This window comes from Penaeus monodon, chromosome 38 (genome assembly GCF_015228065.2).
Source record: "Penaeus monodon isolate SGIC_2016 chromosome 38, NSTDA_Pmon_1, whole genome shotgun sequence".
In the NCBI taxonomy this organism is placed as follows: domain Eukaryota; kingdom Metazoa; phylum Arthropoda; class Malacostraca; order Decapoda; family Penaeidae; genus Penaeus; species Penaeus monodon.
In genome coordinates, this window is record NC_051423.1 from 23,874,112 (window position 1) to 23,887,247 (window position 13,136).

At 38.8% G+C, this 13,136-nt stretch overlaps 1 protein-coding gene across 1 annotated transcript; it reads left to right on the forward strand.

The window, feature by feature from the left end:
• The first annotated feature begins 3,312 nt into the window (after nucleotides 1-3,312).
• On the forward strand, nucleotides 3,313-12,755 carry LOC119596902 (zinc finger protein ZPR1-like). The gene is made up of 8 exons (XM_037946265.1): nucleotides 3,313-3,511; nucleotides 6,524-6,658; nucleotides 7,496-7,745; nucleotides 8,175-8,335; nucleotides 8,748-9,089; nucleotides 9,845-10,056; nucleotides 10,760-10,889; nucleotides 11,297-12,755. The coding sequence occupies exons 2-8, from the start codon at nucleotides 6,557-6,559 to the stop codon at nucleotides 11,507-11,509; spliced, it is 1,410 nt and encodes a 469-aa protein (XP_037802193.1). The 5' UTR covers nucleotides 3,313-3,511; nucleotides 6,524-6,556; the 3' UTR covers nucleotides 11,510-12,755.
• Nucleotides 12,756-13,136: the final 381 nt, after the last annotated feature.

Here is a 13,136-nt window from a genome sequence, read left to right on the forward strand (position 1 = left end):
TATATTTATCATTTCTATCCTTAAGACACGAAAAAAAAATATTTCTGTTGATGATACAAAAGCATTTAAGTGAAAATATAAATTTACACGGGAATATTAACAAAGCAATTCTTCTTTTAACGGTAGGTTCATGTCTGAGCCGCCGTGGTCACAGCATGATACTCAATTGTAGTTTTCATGTTGTGATGCTCTTGGAGTGAGTACGTGGTAGGGTCCCTAGTTCCTTTCCACGGAGAGTTCCGGTGTTACCTTTTAGGTAATCATTCTCTCTATTTTCTGAGGGCTTGGGACTCCAGAAATTCTTCTTTCTACGACTACAAGACACAGGTAAGGTGCAGCATGCAAGCCATCTGCCCCTTGGAGAAAAATGCGTAATACCCGCCCTTCAGCACCTTCTTCACCCGAAGCTTCCGTTTGAGGAGGCCGCAGGGGACCCAGGCGCCTCCCTCCTCCCTCACCTTAAACAGGGTGAACACGACACAGTCGCGCTTCTTGCTGCTGGTGCCGAACTTTGGTGGCAGATCGCAGCCCACTACATAGCCTGTTAATTCCTGGCTTGAATAAATCCTGCCGAAGGAATGGGAAACAGTGTCATCATACTTTAAAAATATATGACGGCGTTTTTATATGCTAACAGACATTGTGGAGATGTATAGCGAATCCACGATCGAAACCACTTCTACGAGAAGAAATGATGGCTGCGTCCTGTCTTCACCAGGATCTATTTTCATATATCTCTGGGAAGTCATAAGCAACAAAGCAAATAGTAGGAGGAAATGATTTACAACAAGTCCACGTCTGAGAAACACTGAAGAACAGCCTCCGGTTCACCCAAAGGCACCCCTACATATGGCAGCTAAAACACATTCTTCATATCACAATCTCACTCTTAGTTCATAAAATCTATTTTCTTTTCGTACGAGATTACTGCACGTTTTTGTCTAATTTCTTCATTCTCTTTATCACTTTCTCCAACAACTTTGGTCTCTGAGCTTTTCCTGTGACTATTAACAAAGGAACAAATAAAGTGTCATGTGACACCAAACTGGCTGTAAACACAGAAAAATTTGTTTGGAATTAACAGATATCATGAAACACTCCAGAATACGGTATTTTGAATCTCTCTCTCTCTCTCTCTCTCTCTCTCTCTCACTCACTCTTTCTGTCTGTCTGTCTCCCTTTCTCTCTCTCTATGTATATGTATATATATATATATATATATATATATATATATATATATATATATATATATATATATATATATATATCGAGGGCCACCCTCAGTCGATGTCGACTATGGCAGTATTGCCACTACACGCTCCCGTTTACGTTGAGTCAATGTCAATACACACACACACACACACACACACACACACACACACACACACACACACACACACACACACACACACACACACACACACACACACACACACGCAGATAAATACATAAATAAAACACACACTCTTGTGTACGTACGTACACGCGATAAATAGCATAGACGAGCATTAGTGTTTACGCCCTTACGTAATCATGTGCATTTCCGATAACGAAGTAGTTAATAGTATTCATACGCCTTTGTTAAGAAGTGAGGCTTCCGTCACCGTGTTCAAGTAACCTCCTCACGTACATAAGCATTATCTCTGGAATATTAAGTTGTAATTTCAACAATGACTTCATTTACACACAAAAAGCCGCCCAGTTAGAGGCGAAAATCTCACTCGATTCCCGATGCTTATAGACCATGAGATTACGAGGTTCCAGGCGACCCCCATGTCCTCGTGGTAGCATAATCCAGGGGAGCCAAGTTCGAGAGAAACTTTACACTCATTCTATCGTAAAACCATCTCAAAATGGCTTTCTAATTAAACGCTTAGCTGAAGGTTATTATTCAATTTGGTTTACATTCTGTGAAAGTCACCAATAGACAGTTCTTTTTTTTTAATGTTGATTAGCACTATAAGGGGAGAAAGGAAGGGCTTTGTGTGTGTCTTGAGATCTCGGTTCAGGAAGGGAAGGGAGGAAGAGAGAGAGAGAGAATGAAAAAGAGAGAGAGAGAGAGAGAGAGAGAGAGAGAGAGAGAGAGAGAGAGAGAGAGAGAGAGAGAGAGAGAGAGAGAGAGAGAGAGAGAGAGAGAGAGAGAGAGAGAGAGAGAGAGAGAGAGAGAGAGAGAGAGAGAGAGAGAGAGAGAGAAATAACGAGAATGGGCTTTGAGAATATTTGAAAATATGTGATAATGACGATATTTTAGCGTAAAAAGGGATATAAAAGGAAAATTATGGGAAGTTATATACACCCTGCGTTTGTTCATCTCTTTTGCTCTTGCCTTATTATCCTCTCTGCCTCTGACTCGTCTGTCTATCTATCTGCCTGTCTGTCTGTCTGTCTGTCTGTCACGGCAGATGCAGAATATGTCTGGCGGACGTTTAGTCATATTGAACAAACGGCAGAAATAGTATCCAAGTTAGATGGAACTGCGATCAAAGAAAAAACCTGGGGGTCTTTACTTCGCTTACTAGATAGCTCCTGACCCCCTCCCCCATATAATATATATATATATATATATATATATATATATATATATATATATATATATATATATATATATATATATATATATATATATATATATATATCACTGCCTCGTGGTACCTATAAGATAAAAATGCTTCTGGAGTCAGTCCTCAGGAAAAATCCAGAGCCGGAGACCTCGTTCTGGCACCTCCTGCAGCGTCCCTGGTGCCAAACTGTATCGGTCTTTGCCTTTCCTTTGGATCCATCAGCTGCGTGGAGAGAGGGAGCATTCTACATGGGCAACCGCTTGCTCCTCACGTTCTTTCGCCCAGCCATTGTCTCTAGCTATACGGGAGTGCGTAGGGGACAATAATGTTATAATGGAATGGTAAGGTCGCTTCGTTGATCGTGCAAGCCAGAAATAAATAAATGAATAAATCTTGCGTCATATGGAAATTACATATTCATAAGTGATTAATATTCACACGCATTATTCAAAACCAAATTAAGTTTTCTATGCTTTGTTTGTGTTAGATTATTTGTGCATATAATTACATAATCGGAGAACGTCTCGGCTTTTCTGGAAAATCAAAGAAACACGTAGAAACAGCCGTAGATACCCTTTGCGTAAACTATTTACAATCCCATAAATATCTACCCCAGTTTTTCTCATAACAAACCAAAAATACTAATTAAAAAAGATAAACCTTTAATGATTTTAAATCCAAAAAAATGATATCTATAACAATGCATGAAAAGAAAAAATAATAAAACTGGAATATCTCCTTCTCAACCCGGACATAAATCGCAGCCAGCTGATCGAGGAAACACCACAAGCAAGGCCGAAATTTCCGACTCTCTTGTAAATTCTCGCTCTTTTCTTTGATTTTGTGGTTGTCACGTTATCTGTGTGACACCCGTTGGCAGAAGAGGAGAGCAGAGCCAAAATAACACCAGTTGTTACGAGAGGAGAAGAGAGAGAGAAAAAAAAGTCTTCGTGAGTAATATAGTTTTCTGAAACTTCGTGTTGATTAATTTTAATGTTTATATCGTATTATTTAGGTGACTAGAATAATGTATTTGTTTTGTTCTGAAGTTTTATTTGGCTTTCTTGCTTTATTTAAAGTACCAGCTAAGGCCTTAATCAAAGAAATAAATACCCTACACTCCCAAGTATAAACACCAGTCCTTGCACATGGTCTGGGGAAACCTGATGCAAAGTAATCTTTTTAAATACCACCGAATTAAGAAAAATTTTGTTCTGCCAAAGATTAGTTGTGGTTGCAATGAATCTGGCGATCATTATTTGTTCAAAACTTTAATTTTCGCAATAGTAAATCCCCACCTCCCCCTCCCCCTCCCCCTCCCTTCCACCCCACAGGCTTGTGGCACCTTTGCAAGTCAGTCTCAAGAGGGAGTTTATGGGAGCTTTTGAGACTAAATGAGTAAAACAGCTGTGTTTTCTGCCCACTGCAAAAGAGGAAAGGAAACTGTGTTATTTATTTTACGACATCTCATACATTGTGTACCGTGTTCACAGTGATCATGGTTGTGCCAGTGCCTCATAACAATATGGCACTGAGGTAATTAAAAACACTTCATGTATATCTTGGCAGAACAGAGCTTGTAGTGACTCCTCATTTTATGATAATCTTTCTGAGTGTATTGTCTGTGCATGACCCACATCGTCAGTATACGTCCCACACTGAAACCAATACTGCAGTCATACGTCTTCACGAAGCAAGAACAGGAACTGCCTCAGATAGTCATTCTACACGTCAACCTAAACCAAAAGGAACATGAAACAGTCCTTACATATGACTGGCTTATTAACCCTTTCCTGCTGGGTGGCATTACATGCATGACATTGTATGCCTGGATTATATTCCAGGTGGCACGCATACACATGCCATAGTGTGCCTTTCCCGTTTTCCTGGGGCATGTACAATCATGCCACCCGGTGGCATTGGGTTAAGTATAGTTTTCATTTAGGAATGATACTGCCCATCAGGTTGTCTCTTCCTGAGATAACTCAGGGTGGAGGAGGCCCGTGAGAGGACCTAGGAAGTCATGGCTTGGACAGATTGATCAGACCTATCACAAGAAGTTAGGAATGGGCTAAGGCCTGGTAGGATCCTCTGAGGAACCCTTGCAGTTGGGTGTGGCTATGCATCAGCCCCATTGATTGATTGATTAAAGAGTAGTTTTATATCCCTGATAAATGGCTCATTTGTAGCCAAATGCACAGCAGTTTAAACATAAATGCATCACTTGATTATTTACCAGGAAAGAATGAAGATCAAAAGAACTGCTGTCATATTTTTATATCAAAACCTCTTTGATTTAATTGCAATTTCATCAATCTGTTAAGGGAACATATACCATCACTCATGAAAGTCATATCATCATGCACTAAAACTGTACCTTTGGTTGAAGAACGTGGAAGGTGGTAGTTAAAATATATTTATTTTACACAGCCATCCAACCCTACAGTAATTATTTTTCATTTTGATTATTCTTAATATATTATGCATGAATCTGCAGTTGTCTTCTATCACAAATGACTTGTTCAGGAAAAAACAAAACTATTGGTAAATGTTTACAAAGTGACTCTACCCTCACAGACTAAGTCTCTTATTACTCCACCCAACAACCTTGGAAGCACTTTTTTGAATACGCAAACATCACTATGAACTAAAATCCTTCCTGATCTAAAGGCTTTGCCACCAGACCCCAACCCAATCAGGAAATCAGCCCCCAGACCCCACCAGATTGCCTTGGATTTGCTTTCTGAGTGGTATGTGTCACAAGCTATTTTCCGCATTTTTGTTTTCTTGAGTTTATTATTTCATGTACCGATGAGTGGAGCTTTTTAACAGCATCATTAGATTTACCCTGTTAGTGCAGTCATTTTGTAAAAGTATACCAAAGTATTACATGTCACACAAATATATTATTATTAACTTGCAAAGGAAATCTTGTAGATGTCTGCCAGGACCCTTTCTCTAGCTGGCACAGTGTCTATACCTGTTAGTTCTGGAAAAGGTTGACAAGCCACAATCTATATTTTAGCTTGATAGATGATGTAGACCTCTTCAGCTTTTTATTTTCATGTATGTGATCAGTGCAAGCACTATCTTGCCAGGAGGCCACAGCAGTTGCTTGATTGCACTACTCTTTTCTTGGATGGATAGTCATTGCTTTGTAAAAAATAAATAAATAAATAAATAAAAAATAAGTAGGAAGTGGTGCAGTTTTTAAAAATTACTATGTTATAGCATATGAACTGAAGTACACAAGGCATAAGACTGGCTTCACCAAACCTTAGTAGGAATGTAACCATTTGGAGGCAAGAACACTTAATCGTAAGGGCCATTCTCTCTCTTTTTTTTAAGCCTCATTATGTACTGAGTTTAAAGATTTACAGTATATAATATGAACTGGCAGGGAGTGGCAGAAACGGTTATGTCCAATCTCTAGAATTTGCTTCCATTGATTCTTTTGTAGTTTCAATAAGAAGAGTAAATTGATATCATATTATCTATATATTTTGTGAGGAATTTTTGTCCATCAGTGAAATATAGGATATATGTAGGCACATCATTTCATTACCCAACATAGGACTTTAGTGAAGGTGTTCTAGTAATAGCATGTCATCTTTGGTTAATGGATAGAGGAATGCTGTTCACATTTTCACTTAAAAAATAATATTGATAAAGATAATTTTTATATATTTCATCTTTTCCATCATCATCAGTTATGAAGAATGAAAAAGACAAGTAATTTTCTCTTTGCTTGTTTTCCTCCTAGCAAAGTCCCAAAACTGTTTTGAAAATATTTGAAAGTAAAATAACACTTTAAAGAGGATAGGATATGGATGTAGACCAGAAATCATTGCAAAAACCTGTCATTTATCTAATGGTGTTCATTTCAGTTGCCATTATCAGTATAAACTTTTTAATCCTCAAAGCTTGTAACATTATTAATACAGAGCTTCTTTCCATTTCAGAATCTCAGTTGCAAATACCAAAAGCTCTACAGGATGGGGGAGGGAGTGGAGCCCATATACGTGGACCTTGCGTCTGAGAGTGATGATCCACACGTCACCATAATTGAAAGTCTCTGTCTCCGTTGCCAAGAAATGGTGAGTTATTGTTTGTCTCTGTTGCCAAGAAATGGTGAGTTATTGTTTGTCTCTGTTGCCAAGAAATGGTGAGTTATTGTTGTCATTATTGTGTGATAGTTGTTTGAAAAGTACCTTTTTTTGTCTCAGGTTTGTGCTACTATTGCCAAAGTATATATGTATATATAATATGAACTTCACAAATAGAAAATCACGCTGATACATGTGTGACAATGGTAAGCGTGATCATCAAAGCAATACTATTTTTGTACGAGAAGCTAGGTTACTTGTGAGTCACTACCATTGGCTTGTGGTCAGTATCCAGCTTCTTCCAAGGTGGGAATCAGAAAGGGAAAGGTACTTTTTTTTTATAATAAATCAATAAATGTGTTAACCCTTAAAGACTATATATTTTTTATCTTATTCCTCCCTTCTTGCTGCAAAAAAGATTAATTATAACTTATAAAAAGGTTAAATTTGGTCATCAGTACTTTAAGAATTCTCCTTATCATAATTTGATACTCTTCCTCAACTAGTTCTGGTCTTCCTCAACATTATCATCATGGAGTTTTGGTGATGGCCCTGCTTTGTGATATTTATCTTAAATTTCATCTCATTATTTCTCTGAATTATTATTAGTATTGTGTGTGTGTGTGTGTGTGTGTGTGTGTGTGTGTGTGTGTGTGTGTGTGTGTGTGTGTGTGTGTGTGTGTGTGTGTGTGTGTGTGTGTGTGTGAGAGATTGTGTGTTATTTTTTTTCATCATCATCATCATTGTTAATATATTTAGCATTTTTACTATTAGTGATATCTTATGACTATTACATTATCTATATATCATTACCCACAATATCCTCAGGGAACCACCCGTCTGCTGATGACCCGAATCCCGCACTTCCGCGAGGTGATCTTAACCTCCTTCGACTGCTCCCACTGTGGCCACCACAACACAGGCTTCCAACCGGGCCGAGTGCAAGAGTTGGGGGTGCGCTACGAGCTGGCCATAAAGGAAGCTCGGGACCTGAGTCGTCAGGTGGTCAAGTCGGACCATGCCACCTTCAGCATCCCTGAGGTGGAGCTGGAAATCCCAGGAGATGGCGAGAAGGGAGGTGAGCTTGGCAGTAGGATGTGGATGGTGGTAAGGTGGAAGGTGGGTGAGAATGTAGGGGTGGAAGGGGAACCAGGGAAGAGGTGAAGAGATGTGCAAATGTAAGCGAATAGGAAATGAAGTGGTAGTTATCAAGGGGAGTCACAGAATCAGGGAAGGAGATGAGGAAATGGAACTGAATGGAAGAAGGAACTGAAGGATATTGTAAGAATATGGAGGAGAGACAGAGAGGTGATGTTGGGTTGAGTGATGGGAAAGAGGGAAGGGAGGTAAGAATGGGAGGGGAAGCAGAGAGGGGGAAATAGAAGTATTTGTACATGTCATGTATTAAAAAACTATAAGGTATATAAAGCATCTTCAGAGGAAAAGAAAAAGAAAACTACTGTCTGTTTCTGCCTGCATAGCTAACATCCACTCTGTTTGGTTGCAGAGGTGACCACAGTCGAAGGGATCATCCGTCGCACAATTGAAGGACTTAACCAGGATCAGTCTGCTAGAAGGCTGATTAACCCCGAAGTCGCAGAACAGATTGAGATCTTTATGGACAAGCTAACCTCCCTCCTGTCACTAGAGGAGCCCTTCACGATAGTTGTATGTAACTTTTTTCTTTCTTTCTCTCTTTCTTTCTTTCTTTCTTTCTTTCTTTTTTGCTGTCTTTCTCTTTCTATTCTCTTTATTTTTCTCTCTTTTTCTCTTTCTCTTTTCTTTTTCCTGTCTCTCTGTCTCTTTGTCTCTCGATTTATCTCTTTCTCTCTGTCTCTTTACTTGCTTTTATCATGGATATTATTCTTACTTTTCCTCAATTGCTTCTTCTTTCTTTCATTCTTTCTTTCTTTCTTTTTTTTTTGTGCTTTATGCTTTTTAATTTTTCCTTTCCTTCTTTTTTTTCAATCTTCCTTTTTTGTATGAATGTATCTAGATGACATACAGAAAGAGAGTGTTGATGATAATGATAATCTTAGTAAGCAAAATGTTAATGACCTGACACCATCCCAATGTGTAGGTGGATGACACGACAGGCAACAGCTTTGTGGAGAACCCTTTTGCCCCCAAACCAGACCCAGAGCTCAAGAAAAAGAATTATAGAAGAACGGCCGAGCAGAACATGGCTCTCGGCCTACAGGAAGTGGAATCTGAGCTGACAGCCGTCCAGGAAGCTGAGGAAGAAGAGGAGAAGGAAGAGGGAGAGGGAAATGGAGAGGGAGAAGGAGAGGAAGGCAAGGAAGAGGAAGAGGAAGAGAAAGAAGACATCAAGAATGAAGTGTTGAGCTTTTCTACGCTGTGCGATCGGTGTTCTAAGCCTGTTGAGACCAAGATGAAGGTCACGCAGATTCCATACTTTCAGGTGAGATTGTGTTTTTTTGTGAATTGTTGTTGCTGTTATTATTTATTATTATTATTATTATTATTATTATTATTACGTGTGCTGCAGCTGTTGTCGTCGTCATATGCTTTGTTCCCATTTTATTATGTGTTCTGCTTATTACTTTTTTGTTGTAATGGCTGTAGTCTGATGATAAAGGATAAATTAGCATTAGTGTAACCACGACATCCATATTTGACATGGTTTTAGAATAAATTTGGTTGCATATTTCCAAATGCCAGGTATTTAAAGATATTCACATTCATTTGTGTATCTGTAATGAGAAGTATGTAGTAATGGCTTTCAAAATGCTATGAAGTAGACTGTGAGTGCAAGTGCAAAAATCAAATGATTTTTTGCTCTTCTTTATTACTGATAGGATTATTCCTTGCCTTTTGTTTTTTCTTCATTTCTTAATAGTTTTCTTGTGTATTTTCATTCTTCATCAAAGTGTGTATTCTAATGGCTGAAAAACTTGTTGTAGCAATTTTTTTTTGTGTGTGTGTGTGTGTGTGTGTGTGTGTGTGTGTGTGTGTGTGTGTGTGTGTGTGTGTGTGTGTGTGTGTGTGTATGTGTGTGTGTGTATTTGTGTTTGTGATGAGTTTTCTGCTTTTTAATAAACATGGTAGAAAGTTTAGCCTTTCTTTTTCATTTGCTGCCAGAGTATGGATTCCCTTTCCCATCCTTCCCCAAAGTGTGCATCCTCATTCTCCATCATCTCTACCTCCCCTTCCCAGGAGGTTATCATCATGGCCACCCACTGCGAGAGCTGTGGCAACCGCACCAACGAGGTCAAGAGTGGCAGCGGCATCCACGAGAAGGGCAAGAAGATCAGCCTGAGGATCACCGACCCGACCGACTTGGCTCGCGACGTCCTCAAGACCGAGACGTGCACGGTGGAGATCCCCGAGCTCGACCTCTACATTGGAAGTGGAATCCTCGGTGGGAAGTAAGTGGAGGTTGGAGTTGGTTGCGGAGCCGTCTTTGGTTCGTTGTGGTGGTTAAGGGAGTAGGGGGTTCAGAGCCTTTGCAACAATCCACCATACCCTACCTTTCTTGTTACTCCTTGTTCTAGTTCTTTGATCCTGTTGTTCAAGTTCTTTGAAAGTTTTTAATTTTAAGTTAAAAGCATGGTAGCTGCGTAATTCATGTTTCAGATTGATTTCCAAGGTTAATATATTTCACTACTTTTCTTATTGTTGAAATTAAACTCCTTTACATGACTGAGGTAAGTTTGTTGTTGTTGTTGTTCTTCTTCTTCTTCTTCTCCTTCTCCTCCTTCTCCTCCTCCTCCTCCTCCTCCTCCTCCTCCTCCTCCTCCTCCTCCTCCTCCTCCTCCTCCTCCTCCTCCTCCTCCTCCTCCTCCTCCTCCTCCTCCTCCTCCTCCTCCTCCTCTCTCTCTCTCTCTCTCTCTCTCTCTCTCTCTCTCTCTCTCTCTCTCTCTCTCTCCAGGAAGACAGTAAAAAATGTTTGAAATATGAAGTTTTTACCAGACAGATTAATTTTAAATACTTCTGTAGCTGTGAAAAGGACACAGATCACTTAATGCAGGAAGTCTTAAAAAATTAATAGATAAAATAAATAGATAAATAAATTAATGAATAAACTTAATCTTAAACCACTTTAGTTTACCCAAAATTTCTCCTCTTAAGGTTCACCACCCTGGAGGGCCTAGTGACAGACATCCGCGAGGACCTCAAGAGTAACCCCTTCCTCTCGGGAGACTCCTCTCAGAGTGAACGCAGGGCCCTGATGGAGAAGCTTACGGACGACTTGACTTCGGTGAGAGAATTGGTATCTGTGGTGTGTGAGAGACAGGAATGGGTTTGTGTTGTTTAGGGTTGGTATTGGAGCTCATGTGCGAGTGGTTAAGTTTATCCTTTTTGTGCGAGTGTGTATGTGTGTGTGTGTGTGTGTGTGTGTGTGTGTGTGTGTGTGTGTGTGTGTGTGTGTGTGTGTGTGTGTGTGTGTGTGTGTGTGTGTGTGTGTGTGTGTGTGTGTGTGAGTGAGAGAGAGAGAGAGAGTATTGTTTGTTGAATCAAATTTTGGCAAAATAGTAGTCCACTTTAAACCTGATGGTTAGTTTGCTTGACAGTTTGATAATGTGTGTGTGTGTGTGTGTGTGTGTGTATGTGTAAGGCTGACATATTTTTTGTTCATCTTAATCTCAGCAACCTGCTTTTCAACAGGTCATAAATGGAGAACTCCTGGTAACAATCACCATGGATGACCCAGCTGGCAACAGCTACTTGCAGAATGTCTATGCCCCTGATGATGACCCAGAGATGACAGTTGAAGAGTATGAGCGCACCTTTGACCAGAATGAAGCCCTAGGACTGAATGACATGAAAACGGAGAATTACGAAGAGGAGACAGTCGAGTCCAAGGCGGTGGTAGCATGATCGTCAATCCCTGTCTAGCACTGTTTATTGTCGTGTTTGTTGTTATTTATAGCAATAGTTATGATAATTGGTGATGATGCTTATGCAGAGCTATTTAAGATGTAAATATGAAAGGCAAGGAGTCTTTTATTCTCAATATCAATAATTGTTTGTTACAATTTTGTGTTGACAAAAGGAGAGAGAGAAAAAAAAGAAGATAACCAAAGAAAACAGATATCTTGTCATTACTTCTTTAAATTGCTGATTTAATGGATTAGGCCAAACTGATTTTAACATGTAGGCAAAATAAAAGTTCTCTACGACAACTACGTGTACCTCTGGGATATACTTTCGGGCCAGACTTGTACTGATGTCCTCGTCTTATTTAGTGTAGCATTAACTCGCATTCCAGACTTAGTCTCACATACGCTACTGTATAGAGCCGTGTTAAAAGTTATGTTGTGAAAGTCTACATACATGTTTGATATTGGAAAAAGTTGATTGTGTGTGATGAGATTAAAAAAAAAAAAAAAAAAAAAAAAAAGAGAGAGAGAGATAAAAGTAAAGCTTATGTTTAATATAAAGAGCAGTCTTTTGATCGTGAATATCTCCTGTAACTTTTATACAAGTATTTAACCTCTCATAGTCCACTCTTTGTTTATGAAAAAAAACCTGTTTGGTGAACATGATTTTTTTTAAGCGGCAGTTCTTTATTTACATATAATAGTGCTCCATACACCAACAGATAGCATTGGAAATAATTAGGTTACATTGAAAAAACATGAAAATAGGAAAAGCAGGAAAAGAAAACTTAAGGGTATTTCAGGAAAGTAAGTACAAATTATTTTGCAACAGATTTAGTATTTTTATTTCCTCTTTAACAAACTTTTGGTCTCATTTCTCTCTGTCTTTCTTACATGAAGAAAAGAAACAAATTGGAGGTTCTGCAAGGGTATAGGAACACTCGCCTTTGAAAGTGTCATTCTTCATTTCATTATCATTGACATTGCTATGTTGGAAAACCCTTACAAAAGGGAAGGACATATACCGTTCATCTGGAGATTTTGAACTTGTTGGTTATTATTATTACTCAAAGGTGATAACAGACTTAAGTTCCAAAGAGTGGTCAGGGGAAATCCTTTTCATCCGTCATTGGGTCATAGCGACTTTGTCTCATTTTCATGTTCCATTTCACCATTAGGAATTGTGGAGGCTTGGCTCCCATTTCAGGAGGCTGGAGTTAGAATAAATTAATAGAGGAAATGAAGTGTGTCTTTTTCTTGATCCTTTTGGTTGGTCAGTGGATTTTAAAAGGGTGTTGATGTAGTAAGAAAAGTGAATTATAAGGAGATGGCCATGTGTTGTAGTAATAGAAAAAATCTGATTTTAGAAATTTACTACTTGGTGTGGGTTGATGTAATGGTTCCGTATTTCAGGGATTTTTATCTAAGATTTGTTAAAGAATGTATATAACATGGAAGAAATTGTAATCATTATCAAAATTATTGTTAAAGCCTTAATTTAATGAGTTAACAGTTGGGTGATTAACATTTGATTTATAGAATTTCAGAAATTTTTATTTTGTTCTTTTTAATTTTTCTAGTTCACAGAAAATACTGATTCATATGATAATGCCATCAAAGGAATG

Coding starts and splice junctions, on each gene's coding strand:
- LOC119596902 (XM_037946265.1), top strand. CDS start 6,557: ATGGGGGAGGGAGTGGAGCCCATATACGTGGACCTTGCGTCTGAGAGT. Junction 7,746..8,174: donor AGGAGATGGCGAGAAGGGAG/GTGAGCTTGGCA, acceptor GTTTGGTTGCAG/AGGTGACCACAGTCGAAGGG. Junction 10,890..11,296: donor TTACGGACGACTTGACTTCG/GTGAGAGAATTG, acceptor GCTTTTCAACAG/GTCATAAATGGAGAACTCCT.